The 26,076-nt window shown below is 41.0% G+C and overlaps 1 protein-coding gene across 2 annotated transcripts in view; it reads left to right on the top strand.

The window, feature by feature from the left end:
* The window catches only part of LOC136786312 (tumor necrosis factor receptor superfamily member EDAR-like), a 61,531-nt gene extending 35,894 nt beyond the window's left edge, over window positions 1–25,637 (top strand). The window contains exons 3-12 of one of the 2 annotated variants that reach the window (XM_066990489.1): window positions 691–813; window positions 2,008–2,189; window positions 7,176–7,261; window positions 17,278–17,364; window positions 18,517–18,642; window positions 18,730–18,804; window positions 19,035–19,107; window positions 19,847–20,006; window positions 23,005–23,065; window positions 24,475–25,637. In XM_066990489.1, coding sequence (XP_066846590.1) covers window positions 691–813; window positions 2,008–2,189; window positions 7,176–7,261; window positions 17,278–17,364; window positions 18,517–18,642; window positions 18,730–18,804; window positions 19,035–19,107; window positions 19,847–20,006; window positions 23,005–23,065; window positions 24,475–24,794 — 1,293 coding nt within the window. In that variant the 3' untranslated portion in view covers window positions 24,795–25,637. Of the gene's footprint in view, window positions 1–690; window positions 814–2,007; window positions 2,190–7,175; window positions 7,262–17,277; window positions 17,365–18,513; window positions 18,643–18,729; window positions 18,805–19,034; window positions 19,108–19,846; window positions 20,007–23,004; window positions 23,066–24,474 lie in introns of both variants that reach the window. The other variant, XM_066990488.1, reaches the window with a different exon arrangement.
* Window positions 25,638–26,076: the final 439 nt, after the last annotated feature.

Raw genomic sequence — 26,076 nt, 5'->3', positions numbered from 1 at the left:
TATGAATTACCAAGACACACCTACAGACAGCTGAGCACCGGACACTGGTGCAGGGATCAGTTTCCATTCAATAAAACACTTAAGCATCTCCTTCAGTGCCACTTAGACTGGAACATCTGTTTAAATCTGTATTTCCCAGTGTGTGGGAGAAGTTAATAGGGAGGAGGAGGGAGGAGAAGGACCCAAAATGGAGCAGAAGCGGAAAAGACATCTGCTCCAGCCCACCAGGCTCTGGAGGAGCTGATTAGCCTGGATGTCACATGAAACTCAGCCGTATCACGGTTGAGGCCCGAGGCAACTCGTTATCTCAGGTTGTTATAGTTGTCCCTTACAGTCACATTTGTGAAGGCTCATTAGAGTTGGGAGCGGGGAGAGAGTAAACTCGGGCATTTACTGCACCAGAGAGAAGGAGAAATAACAGGTCAGGAACCACGGCCTTCAATATTTTGAGGAGCAGCCATGACAACAGGCACAAAGGTCGGTGCTCTGAGAAACTCTTAACAGGACCAAATTGCTGAAATCCATGACCGCCTCCATCCCATGCAGCGGCACTACTTCAGCACCTGAATGTTAGCTTTGGGGATGCCTCATGGCACAAGGTCAGACCCACTGTAATGGCTGGGCAAGGGGAGGGGACAAGGTGTGTTGGAGGGAGGCGGTGGCAGTGATGCTCTGGTGTCTGTGGTGCAGGTTTCCCTGGTGTACTCCGCCAGCGCTGAATACTCCAACTGCGGCGAGAACGAATACTACAACCAAACCACCGGCATGTGCCACGACTGCCCCAAGTGCGAGCCGGGTGAAGAGCCGTACATGGTAACTTCAGCATCCTCCTCTGGCTGGGGGACACGTGTCTTGAGCTGCCAACACAACGTGAGAGGTGGCCAAGGGGGCCGCACTCAGTCTACAACATGAGTCTCTCCCATGCCTAGCGAGCCGGCAGGCAATTCTAGGATGGAAAATGCCCTGCCTAAAAACAAATGCTTTGTTACAAGGTGGTAATGCATTGGTATGAGAAAAAATAGGGAAAGAAAGGGATGCGTGAGCAATTTTAGGCCACGCATCCCTCGGATGGGAGCGCACGCATGCACGAGTGTGCTGTGGGGGCAGGCACCATGCACCCACACACCCATATGCTGCGTGCCAGGAGCAGCCTGTTAAAAGTAGTATGTCAAAAGTTGTAAGGTAAAAGCTTCACACCCATTCTCTGCCGGTACGTTCTCATCTCAACGGCTATTTAATACCTGACAGTGCCATTCCAGCATTGTGTGATAAATAGGTTAGTCTGGCATGCTCGCTGGCCCCCCACACAGAGAATTTAATTTCTCTCTCCCGCTAAGATATTTTGGCACTAGAGGAACTTGGAAGCTTCTGCCACATTTTAAATTACAGTTCCTAAGTAACCATTTGATTTACAGCAGATAATTGTTGCATATTAAAAAATAAATTACTGAAATCCTGTTTGGTTTTAATGGGATAAACATCCCATTGCAAGAATTTCACACAGTTGGTAGTCCTGAACAAGGATGTTTGAATAATAACCACTTCGTATTAGTTTTATTTAATCTAAACGTAACATTCATCTGGGACACGTGAGTTCAGGGGTTACCAAACCTCATGCAAACCTTGCTTTTTCTAACGGTCCTTGTGGCCTCTCCTGTCATGAAAACAAGATCACCGATATCCCTGCTGGAACTCTGTTTCCACTGCAATTTTATTCTCAATTCTCCAATTTTCAGTTCATTTTTTATCTGAGCAGCAGCTGAAATTCACTTCTAAGGCTGCAACATGATTTAAATAGCCCTGAGGGGTCACTGTCAAGGAGTATGACATCCCAGCTCCCATTTTCCTCTCCAGGGCAGAGTGTGTTTTTTCTTATGTCCTTCCCTGGCCTTTTTAGGACAGATGTTAAGGGACTTGGTACTATACTGTGCCAGGTATTGCATTCCCTTTTCCTAGAAGCCAGTGTGCAACACAGGCCTGCTTTCCAACGATTTTGTGTTGTTGCAGACCTGCGGATATGGCACCAAAGACGAGGACTATGGCTGCATCCCGTGCCCGTCAGAGAAGTTTTCCAGAGGAGGTTACCAGATATGCAGACGGCACAAAGACTGTGAGGGATTTTTTCGAGCCACAGTCCTGACACCAGGCGATCAGGAGAACGATGCAGAGTGTGGACCTTGTCTCCCAGGGTAAGTATTCAACTACAGACCTTTGCTTTACCCAAGGCACAGCAGAATACTTTTTTTAATGTCAAAATCTCTGACAGTTTCTCTTCATGTCCTAGCTGGTTGTAGTACAATATTGGTGACTTACACCTTTTAGTCCCTGCTAAAACAGTAAGTGTAAATATTTCAAAAGTATTGGTGAATTTAGTAAATCAGAAGACCTCATCAATAGTACTGAAATCTCAGTGACTGAAGAAACAACTGTTGGGAACAAACTAGAAAAACTGAAATTTCTCCTGTTCATAGAAACAGAAAGGAAGTAGTTCATGTAGTATAGGTGTGCAGTGATGTTGTAGATGCTCTAAGAAGTACATCTTGGCCTCTAGCTACAACATTGGAAGTCCCCATTGTCCTCATTCATAGCTTATTCATAGGTCCTGCATCCTATGAATAAGCTTCGTGAAGATGTCCTGGATTCCCTGTAGGTCCATGCTGGCACTGGAAGTCTGTGTCCACGAACACATAATCTCTCTTCTCCAAATGTGACCAGCTGGCAAATTTGTCAGTAGCTGACAGTGTTAGCTAACAGAGCTGTTAGGAGATGGTTCGTGTTTAGTCAACAGAGAGAAACGGGTGTAAGGGGCTGCTAATGTAGTGCGTGTGCTCTCATTCAGAGTAAAAACAAGTTCCAGAGCTTGTTGAAGGGGCTAAAATATAAGCTGTTTTATTGTCCATCTTTTTAATGCCTGTTAAGCTCAGTGTAATTCTGATAGTAATGATGAGAAAGCAGTTGCTACACTGAATATATTAGTAATATATTCTTCACTAAGTTACCTTTGGAAGCCTGAAAATCCAAGCATGCATGTGCTTTCATTTTTTTTTCATTTTAATTTTTATTTGTGTGTGTGTGTAGCGTAAGCAAATACTCTATAACACAACCTCACTTTACCTACATTTTCAATTTCTGCCACTGTGGCTTGTTGGTTTAGATATTCACCTCCTCCCAACATTTGGCTTTTGTGCAATTTGCAGACGCAGCATAGCCCACACAGCTTATAACGCAGGAAACTCTGCTTATAACTGCTAAAGAGACTCTGCAAGGCTCCAGGTTTATTATATCAGCGAGTCTGTGTGAAATTTTCACAGTTTACAAATATAAAGGAGGACTTGTCTAACTGCCAGCCAAGCAAACTGATGATGTGATTTGAAAAGAACTCCCTCTTGACTTCCCCTCATACATCATAAAGAGCAAGAAAGTTAAATAGTGGCCACAGTCGCCGTTTTGCAATTTTGTCAGGACTAATGAGGTCACCCAGGTGGGAGTGGGGTGCTGGCTGAAAATAATCAGCTTGCACAGCTGGTGCTTGGGGAGTAATCTGAAAACATCCTGTTTGCACAGGTGTAACCTGCAGCAGAAATTGGCCTGCCGTAGGCTGGCTGTGTGCAGCTCCTGGGTCGCTTTGGCAAGGCCAGCAGCTAAGGAGAAACATGCACTTACTCTGAGCTTGAAGAGATTAAAGTCTCGGGATAAATTACATCTGGGCTGAAACAAGCTCTGAAGCCGTCTTGATGCAACTTGGAGAGCCCAGAGGTTTCTTCTCTGTGTGTGGGGGGGGAACACAGAAGCCCTACATCAGAGCAAGAGAGCTGGTGGGCAATGCTGACCCTTTGCTATTGCCCCAGTGGCACAGGGACATCCAGGTGCCTGTATGAGTGGCATCTGACAGCACTCCCTTGCCCAGGGAACTCAAGGAACCTCTGAGAGTGGAAGTGGAAAATTAAGGTCTACATTTTCAGAGGACTGTGCTTCAGTAACATGTTGCAGACCTTCCCCAGGTAACAGCCCGCGTGTTGCAGTCTCTGTCTGGGGGCATCTCGTCTTTTTGGTATTTCCCACCAGCTCAGCAAAGCAGCCTGAAGAAAAGATGAGAATGGCACGTTCTGACCAAAAGTTTTTAGACAAAGCACCACTGAACTAGCGACCTTTACCAGTGGCTGCAAATGTCTTCTTCTATCATTTGCTTTAAAGTTGACAGCAGATAATTAGGTATTTTTCCTTCATATTTTTTACAGTATTACTGATGTTCTCTTTTAAGGAAGGAGACCTTTGGTACAAGAGCATCCATTGTTTCTCTGTGTTCAGGTTCCCTTTCATGTAAAATAGGAATAACACTATTGGTCAGGCTTACAAGAATGTTGCAAGACTGTGACCTGGGAAGAATTTAAAGGCTTATCTCCAAAGCTGTGGTTTTCAAAATCAAAGTTAGTCCGCCAGTGATCTCTGGAGGTACCTAGACCTAATAGCCTGGGGCACTGCAGGCTTTACCCTCTGCTCCTATGCAGAAGCACTTCCATCATGGTGAATAGGATAGGTCAATAATGGGGAAATTAGGTACAACTCAGAGTCCCCTCCCTCAATGGGATGACCCGTTAGGTGTTCTTGGAGTATGTTGGAGATCATAACCCACGAGGAGCAGCCACACCGGGTCAAAGCAAAGGTCTTTTTAGGCCAGCAGCAGCCATGAGTGGATACCTACAGATGAGTAAGAACAGGGCAGACATATATGATATCTTCCCCTAATGCTGTCCCAGCAGCTACTTTCAGCTCGAAGCACTGGCCTTCTCACAAGACAGAATGCAAAGGGATAATATTTCTGTAAAATGTAGTCAGAAATGCCTCAGCTGCCAACTCTTCCCCTTTTAATGTGTTTGTCCATGGTTACACCAGGTCCAATTCTCCTCTCGGAGGTGTTTTAAAACAAGCTTTTTTCTCCGTTTTCAGAATGACAAGGTTTAGCAGTGTGTTTCTTACAAGATAAAGTCTCCCCCTGCAGTTCTGGGTAAGGCAGCAGATGCTTTCACTTCTGTGCTCACCACCTCCCTGTTACCTCTCTGCAGACTGTCACCTGCTGAAAACACAGACCCCCCTGGTCCCAGGTGTCCTGGTCCCTGCAGGAGGCAGACCTAAACCCGGGGCTCCAGATTCTGCTTCTGGGACCAAGTCCCTGAATGTGACATGGTACCACCAAGATTAGCCCAGGATAAACCATCATGGTGTTAAGAAGGAATCATAGAATCGTTAAGGTTGGAAAAGCCCTCCAAGGTCATCTGGTCCAACTATCACCCTACCACCAATGTCGCCCACTAAACCAGGTCCCTAAGCACCAGGTCCCACCTTTTGGGAAGCACATCCACGTTTCAGTCTAGGCTCCGCTCTTGTGTTTTTCCTTCAAAATCCAAAGCCTGGGAGTGCTAAGGAAACAGAAATAATAAGTGGAAGAGTAGAACCATGAAAATTCATGATTTTTTTAATGGCCACTTCTTCTCTATAGTTAGTGATATAAAGAGATCAGATACTTCCAACATTGCTTTTAATACTCGGTGCATTGCAAAATAGCCAGAAACATCAGTCTGTTGCCAGTACTTCATAGGGGTGAACCATCAATGTCTGAAACTGCAGAACTTCCTACTCACCTGGGTGAACAGTTGCTTGCCAATGAACATCATCTTCAGTCTTATTTACCCATCCTCCAGCATTCTCCATTGTGGTGAAAACGAAGAAATATTCCACCAGTGTGAATTAATTACATGTTGGTAATTCCAACAGTCTGTTGGAAGGGCTGTTTATCTTCCCTAAACCACTGCGGCTATTACATTGTGAATCCTAGCTGTCCAGTATTTTTCTTTATAGTTTTATGTGTATCTTTGGCCTGCCACTCTCTCTCTCTCTCTCTCTTTTTTTTTCTTTTTTTTTTATTGTGGTTTGGCAGTCATTTACTGCTTTTTTATTAACTGCTTTGCAACCTAGTATTCTGCAGGCCCCCACAAGAGACAAAAGATGAAGTTTTGCTCTTGAGAGAAGGGCAGAGTGTCAGAAGGGGCATGGGGCACAGAAGCCAAAGGGAAGAGTGAGGGTGAATCTTTTAATACCAGTAAGAAAAAAAAGGGGAACTATGTTCAGTTTGCATGCTCTCTGAGGTACCTCCAAGCACCACCTTCCACCTTGTATCTCAGTGTCCATTTCCTGGACATTTATAGTTTGTTTGAAGGCTGGGCCATTCATTAGAGAGCAACTGATTTTGATGGACAGTTTCAGCAGTGATTTTCTAATGTATACATTTTCCAGAAAAAAACATTCTGCACATACATAGACAGGTATGTAAGAGCAGAGAATGGATTAATTGTTGCTTAAAATGTTTATTATGTTGAGTACTCATCTACATAGAATAGATTAGGACTGTTCATTTCTTCATTAAAATTTAGCAAGTGATTTGTAAAGGCATATCCGTAACATCAACTGTGTATGATTTGGATGTAATTTACTCATTATATTGTCTGTGGATCCTATTCTTGCATAACCAATTACCTTATTTCAAGACTAACTTTATTGGCAGCCCAGAAGTTCAAATTATGGAAAGTTTTCCTTCATGCTGTAACTCTATGATCAAGGGCTTTCTTATAAACGATACAGCAATGAACTTAGAGAAAAAAAACTGTGAAGCCTAATCTGGCTTCCCCTGTAAGGGTGGTGTTTTCCTGCATTTGTTATTCAGATTTGGCTCTGTTGTTACTAAGATTATTCTTACAGTGCTTGTGAAGAGAATTAGCCAACCATATCCAGCTGGTGGTCTTGCCTGAAAGACTGCTGTTTCAGAAAATAATGCTCTTTTATTTTGAAAGGTCTTATTTCAGGGCATGCCGTAAACTGCAGCTTGAACTCAACAGGGAGAATCATGTTGTTTTAGGCAATGATACTACTCCTTGTCATGTAGGCTTGATGGTTGATTAATTGTCTTTTAGGGGTAAAAGGAAGAAGAGAAACACTGTCTCCATTCAGGCAGTTAAAAAAAAAAAAAAAAAAAAAGAATAATCTTTGCATCAAATTGCTTATAAAAGTTGGTGTATTTTTTTTACATGATTTTATCTCAGTGTAATTGGTTGCTGCTGAACCATGCTCAGTTGCAGTATATTAATTTACACTGTTTTGCCTCATCTTGCCCTTCGTTTCAGTTACTACATGCTGGAAAACAGACCTCGAAACATATACGGGATGGTTTGCTACTCGTGCTTGTTGGCGCCTCCTAACACCAAAGAATGTAAGTGCTCGACAATTTCTGTGCATTTCATCTGGTTTTGACTCAGATCATCTGGAAACTCAATATGAAGTTTTTTAGCGATGATTATGATGTTCAAACAATGTCAGTCTCCAGTAGAACAATTTCTGCTTCCAAATAGCCTTGCCAACAAAGGAAGCAAATGCTGAACATTTGGGGAGAGATCAGAAGCTTCGATTTTAGGACCTGCTATTGTTCTGTTATACTCCAGTTTTCATCTGTTAAGATGTCCCATGCAGTAGTTATCTTTATTTAACCAAGTAGGTGCAAGACAACACAAATCTCTATAATTTTTTATTCAGTTCAGCTATGAAGAAAACATGGGACGCTTTATAGATCCTTGTAAAAGTACATCACACCTTTTTACATCCTTTGGTTTCAAAGTGATACAGCTGTTAATGTTGGAGTGTGATAGCCAGCAATGATAAGAGGTATAACTGTATATTTCATTGACAAAAGGGGAATGCCTGTAGTTTGCTGGTTGAAAAAAAAATATATGCAAGTGTGTGCAACATGTTGGCAGTACACATTCGTGTGTGCAATAGCCACTCTCAGGCTGTGGGGAGCGGGGACAGCCCTGCAGTAGCACTCTAAAGCAGACGTAATCCCCCCAAGAAGACTGCATTCTCCTTTAAAGCGTAAAGAAAGTGAGAAAGTGAAAAGCAAAACTGAGGCTCCCTCTGAATGAGCAAATGACTTGGATGCTCGCTTAGAATCTGGAGCAGACCAGGAGAAAAATAAATAATAATAAAAAAAGACGAAAACAGCCAGTCCCCCAGAGAAACCTGATGCATGTAAAAACAAAGTCCCCTCCATGTTCTGTTCTTTTAAAAGTCCTTACCATGAAAAAGAATTGGAGTACTTTGCCTGCTGGATTTGAAAGCAGTGGTTGATAAAAAGCTCCCCGAGCATTTATTTATGTATACAAATAGCAATTACCTAATTCAGATGCTGCTGAACCATGTGTGGTTGGTACCCTGCAAGCCACTTCAAAGGAGGAGGATTGGTTATTAACAGCTACTACTTTTCCTAAAGCAGAGGAGCTCCCCTTAGCCAGGGATAAATACCACCCTGCAGAGCTCCTGGTGAGCGGTGACAGCCCGTATGGAGGTACTCCCCTGACCCGTGTGTGTGCAGCCTGGCTGCTCAGCTCACCCTGCCTGGCTGCAGGACCCCAGCCGGTCCCAAAATGTGTGCTTCTACCCCAGAAAGCAGGAGTGGGTGAGGGCAGGGTAAGCACAATTCTGGTGAGGTTGGGTCTGTACTAGGAGGTGAGGCAAGGGTGCGAGGGAGAGCCCCACTGCGAGATGTGGGAAGGAGGCGGAGAGGTAGGTGAAAACACGAGGTTAGGAGGCTCGGTGGGAGATGAGGGCATGCGGTGTGGGACACACCTTCTCCTGCATGCATGTGCAGGCTGGCTGCCCTGTTGATGGGTATATAGCCATGCCTGCTGCTAGCCAATAGCCCACCGCTGCTGAGGGCACCCAAGCCAGCTAGGCCCTAGAGCCTGACTTGATTAGCGGCTGATCGGTCGTACCTGGCAAACAGACAAACAAACTACCCTGTTAGCATGCCACGTCTTGCTTCAAGGTGCGGGGTATTCATCTCAACAGTTCCTTCAGATGCCACCAGCCAGTATAGATTCAAACACCCCCAATATGCCTCATTTCCAAAATAAAAGATGGCATGAGATAGCAGGATTAATTGGAGATGAATCGCTTCTTCAGCTGCAATGGTCTGCCTTAAACACATGCTGAAATGGAATTTTAGTAGTATCAAACATATTGTAGCTTACTCATCTGGCAAGGAACTACTGCAAGATGTTACAGCTACTTCTCAATTCCAAAAACAAATCTTTGTCTTTTGCAGGATATCTGGCAGATACTACATATAATGTGTTTACTTTTGCGAGGAAAGTGTCAATTACACAAGGGATTAACCACATGCATTTTTAACTTCATAAACACAAGAATAAATATACTATCTTTGGGAGGAATTTAGGCAACCTACAAACTGACTGAATATTAATGTAGAAAATGTTAGCCGTACAAAGAGTAAACATAACCATTTTAATCAGGTCCGTGAAACCAAACATTTGATTACAATTGTTCAATGGGTCAGAAAGGTTCTGAAAATCCAAATCCCTCAAATCACTAATCTCAGATAATTTGGTTCATGATGTCTAAAATCTTGCCAGGGTGCTGCTCCCCAGAGCTGCCTTTTATCCAAATACTCCTCTGTATGGCACATAACTGGAGAGAGTTGACCCAAAAGATGGCAAGGAAACAAGGGTGGCAAATTACTTCAAAGTAGGAAGCTGGTTGTGACAAGTTCTGGCTTTAATACTTCTCTTCTAGATGAAGAAAAAAAAATAGGGCAGACAAATCCCATTTTAGGCCTTCATTAGGTTTGAGCCGGGACTGAAAGACAGTGGTCTTTTCCTTAGCTGCAAAAATACCTCGCCTGGCCTCCGTGTTACACAGGGCCACAGAGCACAAACTAAGCTGGGTATGTGCGCTGCTGCAGGGAAACCTACTCAAAGACTTTGCCTGACTGTACATTTTATCTGGCAGAAAAGTATTTGGTTTTGATCAAAGGGTAAACAAATAACTTTCAACTCCAAGAGCCTGCTGTGCAACTTTCATCTCCTAAACAGTCAATAAACCTTGAAATGGCTGAGGAAACAAGATGAACGCCCTGTGTCCCAGCATCTGGAAACAGTAGTGTAAAGAATATGGAAAGTGAGAAAGAGATTCCCCGATGAGCCTGTGTCACCTTTATTTTTCTTCTCAAGTGACTTAGATATAAATAGCACAAGTACCATGGATCACGGGGGGAGGAGAGGGAGATTTTGTGTATAGGTCAGATATTTAATTGAGATAAACATGTCACCAGATTGCAGCGTTGAAAATCTCTCTCTGGAGTGAAGGATAAAAGCAATAATTCTCTGTGGTCTTTGAGAGATGTCAGTATTCAGTGGTGGCTTGTGGGAAAAGTGCTTGTAGAGGGCAGGGAGTGTGCTTACATAGGCATGAGGATGTGTGCTACAGAATCACAGAATCATTAAGGTTGGAAAAGACCTCCAAGATCATCTGGTCCAACCATCCCCCTACCACCAATGTCACCCACTAAACCATGTCCCTAAGCACCACGTCCAACCTCTCCTTGAACACCCCCAGGGACGGTGACTCCACCACTTCCCTGGGCAACCCGTCCCAGTGCCTGACTGCTCTTTCTGAGAAGAAATGTCTCCTCACTTCCAACCTGAACCTCCCTAGTGCAACTTGAGGCCATTCCCTCTAGTCCTATCCCTAGTTATTTGAGAGGAAAGCTTTTTCTTTCTTAGAAAAGAGTTTGTTTCTTGAAAGGAGTCAACATCGCCATAAAGATTGTGATTATTCATCTCCTGGGCACTGTGAAATGCCTATGTGTAAGACTTTGGGACCCTCATTTTTAATGTGTAGAAGCCTCAGGCCTGGCTTGCTAAGGCCAGAGGGGCACAACGCCAAAACATCAAAGATGTGAGACCTTCAGCTGCCTGTGAAGGAGAGCATGAGCCATCAGTGACCCTTGCCAATGCTAAACTGGGATATGCTACCTCAGTGACAACTAGCAGCATTGCAGAGAGTAAGGGAGGCAGCTACTGGATGCAGGTTTCCTATGCAAATTGGGGGATGATGCACTGCAGGTAGTGAGCACCAAACCACTTTAAGATGTGGCTTCCCACAGTTAATGGTGCTGGCTTTGCTGTCAACAGCTCTGGCATTGGAGTCAGTTGAGGCCTCTGAATATGTAGGGTTGTTTCTTTGTTTTGTTTTGTTTTCTTTTATCCAGTGCAAAAGACAGAAGATTTAAGCTACACAGAATTTATCTGGCACAGAGGTACAGCCACTGCTAGAAGAGATTTTATCTTTGCACAGCTGCAGTTCTCAACCATTTTATAACTCTGCTCCTCTGCTCAAACTTTGATATTTGCCATTCCAGCTCAAAACTGATAGAGGAAAACAAAATCAAACCTCATTACAAAAACTTGAAGAACATTGTATTTTGAAGTTGTATTTACACAATTACATCAAATATGCAAATACTTTTCCACTCACAAATGATCAGTCTAGGGAATTTCAGCAATGGATTGAGGGTTTTCTTCCTCTATGCATTCTTATGTGTGCATGGATGCAAAATATTGTTAATTCCCCTTTTCTTTTTTCCTGGCTATAGACATGAAAATGGTTGCAATAATTAACCTGTGTAAGTTTTTAAATCTAACATATGCCAATGATGGCTTAGCAAAATTAAAAAAAAAAAATAAGAACAACAAAGGAAAACAATGGTAGTCAAGTTATTTTTGAATTACCAAAGAGTGAATGGCATCTGGAAACATAAAAGATTATTTTTATTGTTGTCTCATTAGAACTTCAAAAACAACCAAACAGATGAGAGAGAACAATTTACTAACAGGCTGACATCTCAGACAAGCTCTAATCAGTGGTCACTGCTATACCCATGTGCTCGAGACTGAGAGATCAGACTCCTTAACTGAAATGTTTAACACAAACGAGCCTAATGCCAAAAGCACTTGTGTTAGTGAAAGATAATAATTCCATAGGTTTTCATTTTAACTCCCCATTCTTTTTAATATCACTAATTTTCTTTCCTTGCCAGTTTTGTCCTTTTGTAATATGATCAACATCAGGACATTTTCCTTCTGTTTCAAATTATGCTTACAAATGAATAAGCTTGTTAGCTGGAGCTAACAAACTTTTTTTTTTTTTTTGAGTTGTTTGATCTCTGAACACCCCATTCCTCTTCACATGTGGAATGGGAGAAATGTTGAAGGCAGTGCTTTATTGTTCACTGGTGGTATGGCCTTATTCTCATCCCCTCAGGGCTTGTCTATATTAGGAGAGGAACCTAATATTAGGACAAAATTGGCCAGCCTCAGCCATAAACCTTAAAGGGGAGGGATCTGAGGATCAAGCACGGGGTTTGCTCTCTTGAACTGCTGGGAAAGCTGGGCCCACGTATCACGCAGGATGTAATCTGGGCACACCGCAGCTCACCTGAAAGCTCTGAGGACTTTGGAGGACCACAAACCCTGGGAGAAGCTGCAGGTGCCTGTAGCATTGCTCTGTCCTGCCTCACAAGCCTGCTGCAAACCTGCAGGGCCACAGCATTTCACCACCTGCACAAACTGGCCACCAATGCACAGGGGCATATGAGAGAAGAACTCCTCGGGGTCCCTGCTCAGGGACCCTTTCAGCAGGGTCTATACTGCTGTTATTCCCTTTGTGTTGCACAGAGAAGGAGATGGCAACACTTAATTCCCAGAGCTCAGTTTAATTCATGCTGCATGTATTTATGACATACCAGTACCATGCAATTAAAGCTCTCAGTGAATTCTAAACAAAACTGCAATAGATGTAAATAAATTGTCAGGCTAAGGCCACACAGCCTACAATCACACCACTTCCCAGCAAAATAAAAGGAGAGAGAAATGAAACAGTTAAAGACATTACAGAGAGCATGGCAGCATAAAGCATTTATTTTTAGGTGTCTGAGCAGCAGTGGTTACTTGCAGTGAGAATGACCAGATCTAAAATTTAAGATTGGAGGAATTTTGCTATCCAAATTTGTAGAGGGCTCACACTAGAGAATTGATTTGCTTCTCATTCTTCCTGATTTAAAAAATACCTAAACTTGCTGAAATATGTACCTGCAGCTACAGTAAATATTAGAGTGACCTGCCTTATAGTGTTCTGTATGTCTCCTGAAAATAACAGACAGTAAAATCAGAAGCAGTCAAAAAGTCTTCCACTGTCTGGGATATTCTCCGTTATTAGTGATTTGCAATATTTTTAGAGTTGGCTGATGTTTGATTGCTAAATTCATATGTAGATGCCTTAAAAAGTAGCTTGATTTTGACAGCTGCTTCAGCTTCCATGACTTTCCAAGTGTACAGGGCTTCGATATGAAGTGTTGTTAGCTTAGGTTTGAAAGTAAACCTTTCATGTACATATCTGAATAGAGATTTACATTAATTTGAACATTCTGACCGGCACTTTCAAAACATCTAGGTCTTTATTTATAACTAGGTTCCGTTATAATCTAGTTTCCGATTACTTTGTCAGGCATAAACTTTCTACCTTTATCGAATTTCGACTAAATATAATATATTTTTCAGCTCATATTTCAGGCTGCTAGTTATTTATTTCAGTGTGTGCTTTATCTTACTTCACTCCTTCAAAATGGTCACAGTGGCTGCAGGCACAGCTCGGCTGGCAGTAACGAGTATGGATTGCCATTCATAAATGGACCGTGGCTGTGAGGAGAGGGATTCATCAGGAGAAAGCGAGCTGCTCTCAGTAGCAAGAAGCAAACACATACACGCGTAAAGACATTTTTAAAACACTTCTTATTTTGGGATCACTCTGATAGTCTGTTGCGTACACACTTTGTGTATTTTTATAATCTGTCATTAAGTATTAAATAAACTTCACCAAAAAAAAGCTGTTGCTAGCTATGAGCAGCACTGCTCTGCTGGGACCAGTAAGCTGACACCTACAGCAGTGTAAGTCAGACACACATATGGTCTCCTACTGCACCAGATTTCGTTCAGGTGCAAACACTTGTGAGAGGGCATGTTGGCAAAACCTCCCCTCCCTGCGCCCTCCTCCTCCCACAGATCTGGCAGTTTCATTCATCCCTTCTTACTGTAAATCTGCCTTGAGATACACAAACAACTGCAACGGTCCTGTCACACACAGCAGAACGGATCTTTAAAATGAAAATATTATTTTACTGCCCTGCATTTCTTCACTAGGGGGACAAAAGGCTGGCTGCATGGCAATTTAAGTTAAAGCTATCTTTTGAGTTCAAAACAAAACAAAACAAAACAAAAAAAAGGCTGCCATTTTTTTTTTAATAAAACTATTTCTAATGCAAAAACTGACAAAGCTTCAGTGATAACCATCTTTCTTAATGTCTTTATCGCATTCCTACAATATTACTTACAGGTGTCTAGGAATATAAACCACTCTTTTGCACAGCTATATTACAGCCATCAGTCTTTTTTTTTTTTTTGTGCTTAAAACAGAGTTGTTTCCATATGTTGCACTCTAGCACTTTAGGATGTCTCTTTCTGAGCTGTATCTAAGTCTTTGTAGATTATGTAAGTGTCATCTATATTGGAACCAGAATTAATAATGTGATCTAGATGCAAAACTGGATACACATAGGAACAACTGACATTGGAGTCATGGTGTGCTGCCGGACCGGGAAAAAGGAACAACTACAAGTTTTGTTTCTTTTTGCCTATATAAATGCCATGAACTGAAATTCTGCAGAAGCTGGCATATTTGGTTCCCCTTGTAGTGCAGGTGCATTAATTGGCGCTTGCTTCTAAGCCACATCTAAAGAACTATCTTGACTCATAATGAATAAGCCAAATTATTAAATTTGATAATAGGCTTAAAATATGCATAATGACTAACTCCCACATAGGCATATGTAAAAGGCCATCGTGTTGTAGCATCAACCCAGATCTTGCCGTGATACGTAGCACAGAACAAACGACGTAGTCCCATTCCCATGTAAGCAAAGGAAAATTCTGCACGTAAGCTCTTCCGAAGCTGAAGGTGCTCACCCTTGTGCACTGGAGAGGCTCCAGCTTGTGTTTGGGGTGGGAAAGAGGCTGTATCCTGATGTGGGGTAGAACTGGGTGAAGTGTGGCAATGACGCCGAATGAGGACCAGATGACCTTCCCCATTACCTCTCCTGTTTTGTGCTGCTGCATGACTTCCCACCTTGGCTCTCCTTCCTTCCACAGATGAAAAACATTGCTAGCAATACCTAATAAGCTAAAAATACCAAGTGACTACAGGATTGATTAGACAGAAATACAATTAATACATGTTTGAAGTGAAGGAAAAGAGAGTGCGATAAAACTTGTTTATAAAGGAGACGAGCTCAAGCTTGTTAGATAAACTGCAAGCAGACAAAGCAGAGCAGTTTGCCTGTGTTAATTGAAAGGCAGTGGAAGAAAAGCTATTGTTGACTTGTTGCAGCTTGCAAGAATTGCACAGAATTGCAATTGTCTGTAATTAGGTTTGCCGGGGGAGGTGGCAAGAAGAGGCAAAAGCCTGGTAGCCGGGGACATGAAAGTACAGACATGTCTCTGGCTACAACAATGGCCATTTCCTAGATTTCTTCCATTGTCCAGCTGGGATGAGTAAATAGATGGGTTGAGACCAAGGGTGATTCATTTCAGTTTTATGAAGAATTACTGAAAATTTATCTGTTATTAACTCCACTATACGCAGATGACCTCTTCACCCACTGATACGTAGATGCTCCACTGCTACATTGCAGGTTCTGGAGCTTGTGAGTAATTCTTCCTAGAACTAAGTTTGTCACAGAGAAGAACCCAGAGTCATGATTTACATAATCTGCCTGTCATTTGAATAATACTAAAAGCATCTGAATTAACAAATTAGTATATTTAAAATTTCATGAAAACACTTCTTCAGTTTCAAAAAAGCAATTATAATAAATGATTCCGTTTCCTTCGAAGAAATTAAGTTTGAAAGAAATTTTACCATTGTTAAAGAAAATCTCGTTTGAAAACATCTGCAACTCATACTTTGTGGCCACTTAAGGAGCGTACATTTCTTATTCACTACATGCAGCCATGTTTTATGTTAGGTAATACTTTTTCTTTTTTTTTTTTTTTTTTAGAAAACGTTTGTCTTAATTTGAAGAGCATGTCTATTTCTTTGTTCTTAACCACGGAACATTTCTCAGACCATTCCAGGCCACTTAATTTCCTGTCAACTTTACCTAGTGGGTTGAATTTCTTTACTAGGTCAAAATAATGGCTTGGTGAGTTCCCAGCTACTCTAGCTGCCTCACCAGCTTGTCGAGCCATGTGCTCTGTGTACCTCACCAGGTGACTGGGACAGTCTTCTGGCCTTGGGTCTGCTGAATTTAATTATCATCGCTGGACTTTTTCCATGCGCAGCTAATATAAAGCAGGAGGGATTGCTTCCCCCCCTCCCAGCTAGAAGATGGTTTTCAGTTGCTGTCAATGGTAGCTGTTTGCACAACCTGCTTACCAATTATGTGAAAAATGACTTGAGACTCAAGAGAAGGTTTTCTTCCAACCCCAATGTTTTTATGCCTCTTTTGGAACTCTATTTCAGCACCATCTGTATTTTAATACAGCACTCAGATCAACAACCTTATTTCCAATAACATTCAGTATTGTCTAGTACTGTGAAAAGACATTAGTTTATGACTTGGTTTACTGCTTTGAAAATTTGGTGTAAGACACCACCTGAAAGATTAATAAAAATATAAACTACTTTTAAACTTAGCTGTAGAATTTAGACGTGGAAAATCCCTACTGGACAATCTCACTCTGTTAGCATGAAGAAGTCCTTTACGTTCTTCTTTTCACTGTTTTTGTAGATTCCCTCCTCTAACTCAGGATATAGATTTGGACTGGACTGACAGGAGAAATCAAAAGAAACATGTTATCCAGCTAGACTGCAGAAATTATATTATTTCCTTCTATGGTACAGCTCCGTGAAACAGAAAGGCATTCAACATTCTTGTTTGTCACCTTTCCTAGGTTTTTCTTTGGGGTCATGAAGGTTTGTTTAACATCAGATTTTCATGGTGGCCTTGCTATAGTGAAGGATATCTGTCAGAAGCACTAATTTGATGAGTTTCTTTTAAGTTCATAACAGTTTACGAGCTTTGATTTCTTCCCCTCCCTCTAGATGCTATGCAAAAATGTATTCTAAACACAATTTTCAACATGCCAGCCACGCACACTGGGATTAGTGACATTTCAAAAAGCCACAGTGAATTCATGGGTTCTTTGCTAATGAACAGGAAATGCAATCAAGCTAAGGCAAGGCTGTTTACCTGGGCCAAGATACCGCTGTGAAGAGATGAAATGACTGTGGAAGTTTATGGCATTTCTGTTTGTATTGCAGGTGCAGGGGCTACCTCTGGTATTTCGGCCATTTTCCCGAGCACATCTGGCACAAGTACTTTTTCACCTTACCAGCATGCTCACAAAGGTAAGAAGGCATCCATAAATTTAATGTAGCCACTGGTGGTCTTAAAAATAACATCAACAAAGTGCAACTGAACTGATAATATCTATCGTGAATTTCATTGCCACTCTTTTTAGGGATTTCTAAAACTGCTATTAAAAACATTTCAGAATGATTTTTTAGTCCTTGGTTAATCAACACTCCTGTTTCAGAAGGATGGACTTAAAATAGTCTTGGACTGTACTGGGTAATGCCAGCAATGAATTAGCTGATTATGTGAAGCCATACAGATACCACATTATGCCTCAGCAAAGCCTAGCTTAGACTGGTGAAAATAATTTAATACACAAATGTAGTCAGTCTCTCATTGAGCTAACATAAACCGTTCTCCAGTATAATTATTAGTTTTTTAAAATATTTGAACATGAGAACAGAACACACAGCAGGAAGGACACAGTTACTGAGGTACTGACCTGATTTTGTCTGTAAACAAGATCTTGAGGATTGTGTTTTCAGAAAAGCTAGTTTTCATGCATTTTAACATATCTGTCATTTTCTGCATCCTTTCATGACTTTTCAATTCTAATAGCTGTTCACCGAAATTCTGCTTCTACCTTTTCACATACCTTATTTTAAATTCACCCTGCATCCATGCTGTAAGTCTGTTAGAAAAAAACAAAAAACAAAAAACAAAAAAACCACACTTATTCCGCATGTGCATTGTGTTCTGCTTCTTATTGCAAAGCTTTTGAGGCAGCCATAGTTATCAAGTACTTTTAGTTCTTGTCCCATTTATTCTTTATTTGTTTTTCTTTCTTTTTGATGCTGTTTCCAAGAATTCACTTTTTTGAAGGCTGCTACTCCTGCGTACATATAGCTTCTTATATTATTAGCAGATAATACAATTTCATACATCTTTGGATGGTCATGCAATCAGGTATTTTTTATGAATACTGATAACTAGTTCTTGCAGCATAAATGTCACTGTTTTGAAAGCCTATTCATTAGTTTGCATTTGAGAAGTAGCACTTAGTTTTCCAACGATTAACAAGTAACCAGGACTCAGATCAAATAAATGAGTATGTAAAATATAAGTGTAGAGCAGACTAAACTATTAACTATTCTCTGATCTGAAGAGTTGCTTCTTTACAAAATATTTCTTTGCTTTTCCAGCAGACCTTTCAGGACAAGGACATCTGGCTACAGCTCTTATAATTGCAATGTCTACTATATTCATAATGGCTATTGCCATTGTCCTCATCATCATGTTTTACATTGTGAAAACAAAACCTTCTGCTCAAGGTAATTTTCAGCATAACAAATTTTAGCAGCAAATGCTATTTTTAGATAGCTTCTGAGAATAATTACTGTTGTATCTTTACATTCTAGCCTGTTGCAAGAGCCACTCAGTAAAAAATGTTGAAGCTCAGGCTAATACACAAGAAGAGAAGAAAGAAGTGCAAGGTATAAGTTGCTTTAATTTTGCTTTTTCTATCCTTTTTCTAACGTTGAGCTTAAGTGCAATTAGTGCATTCCTCTTAATTACAATTCCCCCATTCATTTGCAAAATGATTGTGTATAATAGCTTTTGTACTTCCAGAATGCCACTTCATCCTCTGATAGCAATAGCTAAAGCAGAGACAAAACATCAGTTTGGATACTCATTGCCAATTTAAATTTCTGTTTATCTGCAGATAACGTTGTGATATTCTCTGAGAAAGAAGAGTTTGAAAAGCTTACAGCAACTCCAGCTAAGGCTGCTAAAAGGTAAGCAAAAAATAAACATACTTCCATACCTTTGACTGAAGTGGAGAAGGGACATAGTCACCACTCATCCTGGTACAGAGGAATCCATTGAGAACAAAGCAGAAATAATTTGCACCAAAATTTCAAGTCTAGTGGACCGAGGAATAACGTGTCAATGGGACAGCCACAGGTAATAGAGTTTCTGGAAGAGGTGATCACAGCCACCATGTGTTAAAATATTACCTTGAGCTGTTTGTTAGTACCTGTGACCAGTTTATCAGTTCTCAGGGCTGTCTCCTCTTTTGTGAGGTCCATTCAGGGGACTTGAGTCTCACTTACACACACATGCCTTGGTAAGGTCCCCACTCACTTTCAGCCAGGAGGTGCAGAAATAACTGCTCCAGGCCTTAAGGGAATCCCTTGTCTATAGCATCATCTGGGTGGCACCACATGATAGTTTTCCTTTCCTGGCAGCCAAACCTGGCTGGATAACACAACTCCAGTGAGGTAAACACTGTCCCCAGTGGAAAATACTGCTATGAAGGGATTCTTGCAAGATGAGCATGATTGTGCAGCTTGGTGAGCACTGAACATATATCCTCTGTAGGTGGATGTGGTTACATTCACAGGATTTCAGGGGAAAGGCATTTTAAAAAATTGAAAACATTTTTATTCCATTACTCTGGGATAGCAAAAAGGAAATAATTGGAGTCAAACCACAAGAAGCATCACTAAGATAACCTTATCCTTCATTTTACAGTGAAAACGATGCATCTTCTGAGAATGAACGACTTTTAAGTCGTAGCATGGATAGTGATGAAGAAGCTGCAGTTGACAAGCAAGGGACTCCAGAGAGATGCTTGTTATCTTTAGTGCATTTGGCCAGAGATAAATCTTCTACAAACAATAAATCGACTGGGGTAAGGCTACTTTGAGATTTAAAAATTGACAGTTGTTTTCTGTATTGTTTTATGGTTTTGTTTGATTTTTTTAAGAAAACAATTTACAAACTATCACCACAAAATGCATTGTAATGCAGACAGGACTAATTTACAAGTTACAAGAGAGTTTCTACAATTAATTTTATTACAGTCTCATTTGCATATGATTTGCATATAATATTCCTTCAATATTTAAGAGTCTGTGCATGTGTATATACTACCCAGTGCTGAAAAGCAGATTGCTACAAGAGTAATAGCTTTGCTTTTTTAGAGAATTATGTTTTATAGTCTGAAGAAACAAAAAACAAACTGCAACTCACCAATATAGCTAATGCTAATATAATTAACCCCAAAGCTACATTTACTACAGGAAAATAAAATAATGTAACAGCACAGATGGATTCATACAACATCTGCCTGTCTTAACTCAGAAGCATTGGTATTTCTATGCCATTGAATTTTCAACGATATCCAGTGTTGTGCTTGTTGTCGGGTTTTTTTTACATTTCAAAAATACCTATGTGTTTTGAAGGTCATTCCTGTGCTCTGACGGACAACATAAATGCACTGTTTTGCTGTGGAAGGCCTTCATTTCTTCCTGCTGAAATGTATTGCTCAGGGCATTTTATCTCACTTAGACTATTTCAAGGCATCGCTAAGGCACTCCCTCACTCACACAACTATTTAGTTTATATTAAAATGAATGTTTCCTTAAAAAGAAAGTGTCTGCTCAGATATTTTTTATGTTTTAGAACTTCAAAAATAATTAAAATTGGCAATAGCTAGGACCAAAATGCATCATTAATACCATCCTTTTCTTTTTTTTTAAGAATAAAAAAGGTTTGAAAATGCAGCTTTTCATGTTTGCATGTTTTACTTTGTGGGGATGGTTCAGCCTAAACTTTCTAATAATCGCTCGTTTTTCAGCTGAGACCAGACACTCAAAGTGTCCAAGAAAGATGTTTTTCTACTTGTAACCAGTTATGACTATCTGAAAATAACTTACTACTCCAATGTTCATATTTTAAAATTCAGTTGTCTGAGGTCTCTGTATATATCCAACTTTATCACACTTCTGCATGCACTTGCTTGAAATTGGATAACACAAGTTGGGTAAGCATGAAATTAGAACTTTTAATAAGAAAATAATTGTCTCTAAAGACAATATATAGTAAATACATTCTCCTGAGTAGTTTAGATAGTTCATAAGCACATCTGAAGCATGAGCTATGCTATGTCTCCCAGACCTGCCGTCCTAACATACTGCTAATGGACTGAAGCCTGCTGACAAGGCTGAAGACAAAGTTTTCAATGAAAGTGCAGATTGCATCAAGATCCCCCACTCTGTACCTGAGATTTTACAACTAAGCCAGTTGCCAGAAGTTAGAAAAGCAGTACTTTGCTTGAGGCTAGAGATTAAATAACATCTCTAGTACTGGAAAAAGTATCAAGGAGCTACTGGAGAGGGGTGGAGAAAGTTAAAGGCCTGTTCTTTTCCAAGGCTGCTCTTTCCTGGTTAAAACAAAAACCATTATGGAATGAGCTACCACACAGAACCATCAGACCCACATTTACCTGCTTCTTCCAGCATAAGCTTTACAAATTTCCATCTTCTGGCTCAGACAAAAAAAGAAAATCACCCTGTGTAATTCTCTTTGGGCTTGGAATTCTTTAACCTCCCTCTTTGTCCTAAAAATGAGGGGAGAATGAAAATAGGTATCTAATTGTTGTCTTAAGAGGAATTTTAATAAATCCCATGGGGAAAAAAAAAAGATCTGTAAGGTTCTGAAACAGCTAATCCAAGTGTACAGTAGCATCCCAAAGATTAATGTAAATTATACCAAGGATATGTGAACAACAGCCTGTGTCTGCATTGCATTTCCCTGCAATACAGCATGCTGTGAGACAGGCGTCGGGTGGAGCAGCCAGTTTGCTGTCTCCAGCTGCAAGTCTGTTAATCCAAGTAATTGATGTGCCCTGTCCTTTAGAGACCAAATAAAATGAGGAAAATAATTCAAAAATAAAAATAATAAAAAAAATAAAAACCAAGAGTGAGCTTTCTTCATTCTGTTTTGCAGTGAAAAGTGGTGAATTTGTGGAGATAATACTAGAGTCCTACCAAAATGACAGCTTTTCAGAAACCTCAGTCCTAATGAGAGCTGGCGGAGAGATGACAATTCCAGTCCTTGAGAACTCATGACATTTTGACATTTGTTTTCAATCTGCGTTGAATCCAAGGCCAAACCTTGAGAATATATTTGCTAAGTGAAACCGCATCAAAATGTCCATTTTCAGCTTGGAAAATGTCAGGGTTTTCAGTCTGAGCCTCTTTCTTGTCAAAAATGACGGCAGCACCCTGGACCTCAGATTTTCCCTGTCTAAAGTGTCACTGATTTTTTTTATCTATCTGTAAAATCCTTTGGATTCATTCAGGCAATACATCATGGAAGAAAATATATAATTAATCTGTAATGCAGCAAGCAGCTCTATGTCAAGTGACAGAAAAGAAGATCCCCTCCTCTACAGCCCTCTTACATTATTGGAAGAAGGCAATTCCAGTCTGAATTTAATTCCCCATGGCCAGTCCTGTCCTGGTTTACCTGGGAATCCCTGCATTAATTGCTTGCATGTGTGGTATTGAATTTGTTCTCATTGTCAGGAGTTCACTTCAGTCCGAAAAAGAAATAAAATACAAAAACATTTAGAGCAGAAAAGTCAATGATCTGAAAAGAAGATAAAAAGATGGAAAAAAAAAAAGATCTCTAACAGTGGAAAGCAAAAGCAGAAATATGTTTACTCTTCTCTGACTTGCTGTGTCCTGCTCTACGAGGCTTCAAAAGAGACCCTTCAGGATGTTATGCGATAACCCCTTGAGCCATGAAATTAGGATCTCCCAGAGGTTTTGTACTGCTCTCTGCCAATTGTTTACTCATGTGACTGAAAAAAATAATAATTCAATAACACTCTTCTCTTTCAGATTCAAAGTCGAAGGAAAAAGATACTTGATGTGTATGCTAACGTATGCGACGTTGCAGAAGGTGAGTGCACAAAACTTGCACCTATACTAGCAGCAGAAAACTGGATCAGAGCTGTTTGCTATAAAATAGAAATCCCTCTGTGTTCCTGTGGAAAGGAGAACTTCATGGAAAGGAAGTGCAAATCTGGAAGCAGATTTGTACTCACCTGCTAGGAAGCATCATGGTGCCCTGATTTCAGAGATGTCCAGGCTGGGTTTGCACACCACAGCTTCTCGCCAGATGTGTGCATGGGCTTCCTTCCTCTGGAGCGCAGCAGGGGTAGTGCTGGGTCATGCTTGGACATCGAAGCGGTGGAGAAGCACTCTCACGTTCTTCATCTAGAGGAAACCTGCTTGCTTGGTCTCTTTAGTGAGGTGGATAACAGGTATAAATTAGTTCCAGGTACGAAAGTGTGATTTGTGGAGGATCAGAACTGTGTTTCAGACAAAAGTCTCGACGTACTCTGCTTCTTTAATTGTGTCCTACTTCTCACAACAAGTGGGGTTTCCAAGTAGGTCAGTGTTTTAAGTGTCTTCAGCACCTGACTAGCTGAAGTGTTTCGGCAGAAGGGACATGAATTAATTTTCCTGCAGAACAAAGGACAAGACTGCTTTTACCTTTATTTTTTTATTTTTCTTTTTTCCCCACACACTTGGTGTGCACATACCTGTGTGAGTTTTCTATGGTTCAGGGAGCTCCATTTCCCACCAAATTGCTGCTGTGGGGTATGAAGCACGAAAACTACAGAAGCAAAAGACTGTTTTCAGAAAAAAAAACACAGTAGCTGATTCTCTCCTCTATTCTGTGACCAGAAGTACATAGAAAAAAAAGTCCAGGAAAAAAATAGCTTTTTCCCTACGGGATGAATGTTAAATCCTCTGTAGAGATTCAGTGATAGCAATGACAATTGAACATTTGCAGGGTCTTTTATGCTTGCAAGCATCTGGCATCATTGCTTCACCTCACTCCTCACATTCCTACAAGGGCAACTTTCAATTACAGCGATGTTACAGCAGCTGCTGCTGACAGACTCAGGGAAGGGTCAGAGCTGTATTTTGAGCTCAAACACTAGGCTGGATGTGCGGAGGTGTATTAATGGAGCTGCTCACTAGGGATATGTTTCCAATACACTTCTAATAGCAAGTAAATCGTTGCAGGAAGGGGTAGTACCGTAGGAACACATAAAACCCATCCAGTATTTCTTTTCCATCCAACTTTTTATCTCAATTATTCCATGGCTATTGTACCCTACTGTTACTAGGTAAAATATGGCAATAACTTTGAAGCTAGACATACCTGTCATTGACTCTCACTTAAAGATTTTAGCTGTGCTTATTGCTAACAGTATACACTGCAGCATTTTAATAAATGTCTTGAATAGCCAAGACTTGCTCACAGAGACATCTGACCATAAACACCTCCCTTTGCAGGTCTGAGCCCCACGGAGCTGCCATTTGACTGCCTGGAGAAGACGAGCCGCATGCTCAGCTCAACATACAACACAGAGAAAGCCATAGTGAAAACGTGGCGCCACCTCGCCGAGAGCTTTGGACTGAAGCGAGACGAAATAGGTGGCATGACAGACGGCATGCAGCTGTTTGATCGCATCAGCACAGCGGGTTACAGCATCCCAGAACTGCTAACCAAACTGGTGCAAATCGAGCGGCTGGACGCTGTCGAGTCCTTGTGTGCAGATATTCTGGAGTGGGCACAAGCAATGCCTGCTCCCGAACCAGCGGTGACATCCTGACGTGGCTGTGCTCCCACATCACCTGCGAGAGCAATGATTCCAGCAAGCAGCACACCAAAGACTTTGGACAAGAGACCCTTGACGTTTCTTCTGTGTAATCACTCCCCATACCGATGGGAAGCTTTTCTCTTTTACTTCTAAAAAGTGAAGTTACGCATCTACCAAAACGAGAGCAGAAATCTCCCAAGAAGCTTGGTATAAAACATGTCATTAAACAAAATGATTAAGTTAATCAGTTACTGGTAATAAGTGGACAGAAAAGGATCCATCTTCCAGTCTGTGTTTGAGTATATGTGCAGATAATCCTGTCACTACCCTTCCAGCCTGGCTTTCAAGCCACTGAATTGCTATCTGAAGATATTCCTGTCTCTTAGGGCTTTGTTCAACCATTTAATTGTTGCAGTCAACAGCACCACTGCTACAGTATCAATTAATGCACATTAGGCACCCACATTTCTATCAGCTCTAACGCATTTAATATGTAACCAGTTTCATTTTCTGTATTTCCTATGGTTTTGTTGGATCTAGAAGTACGTGCATAGGTCAGCCTGCATACACAGTCTCCAGATAAAATAATTATACTATATGAAAAAAGCCCCAGCATAATTTACAGATGGAAGTGCTTCAAAACTCTGTATATAATGCTTGTAAATGCACTCTTGGTCCATACTAACATTTCAAAAATTGTAACTTCAAACTGCAAGTCCACTTAGGGCAAGCTGGTTAGCAAGAAGGCAGTGAAGTTGGCAGTCACTCCTTGCAAGTGGAGAGGAGAGCAACAAGATTTTCTCTTTCTTGCTGTTAAAAAAAAAAAAAAAAAAAAAAAAGAAAAGGCAAAGCAAACAGCTAAACAGCTTGTCCACTACTACGACTACATTTTTTTTTCCAGTAGTGACATCTATATATCAAATAATGTCTCAAGCAGAGGAATTTCAGACAACGTTTGACACTGAGAGGAAATAGAGTAGATTTCTTTGGACAGCTGAAATGTACAGGAACATGTGTATTTGAAATGCTGTACTGTAGTCAATGCAGAACACGAGTGCAGGCCCCACAGGTGAAAACTCACTCCTCTGGAAGGTAAGGCACTATCATGAGTTTGTGCGCAACAAAATCTTACCTTAGTTTTTTCCCATTAGCTACTCTGATTTTGCTGTTTACAAGTTCTGTAAAACCTGTACAGACCACACGGCAGGAGCTGTTACCAAATGTATACACTTAATTTATAGCTAAAAGGAGCGATGACAGGTTTCAACAAGTGTCACCACTGAATTAAGAGAAC

This window comes from Anser cygnoides, chromosome 1 (assembly GCF_040182565.1).
Source record: "Anser cygnoides isolate HZ-2024a breed goose chromosome 1, Taihu_goose_T2T_genome, whole genome shotgun sequence".
Classification (NCBI taxonomy): Eukaryota; Metazoa; Chordata; class Aves; order Anseriformes; family Anatidae; genus Anser; species Anser cygnoides.
This window is presented reverse-complemented; position numbering and strand designations above follow the sequence as displayed.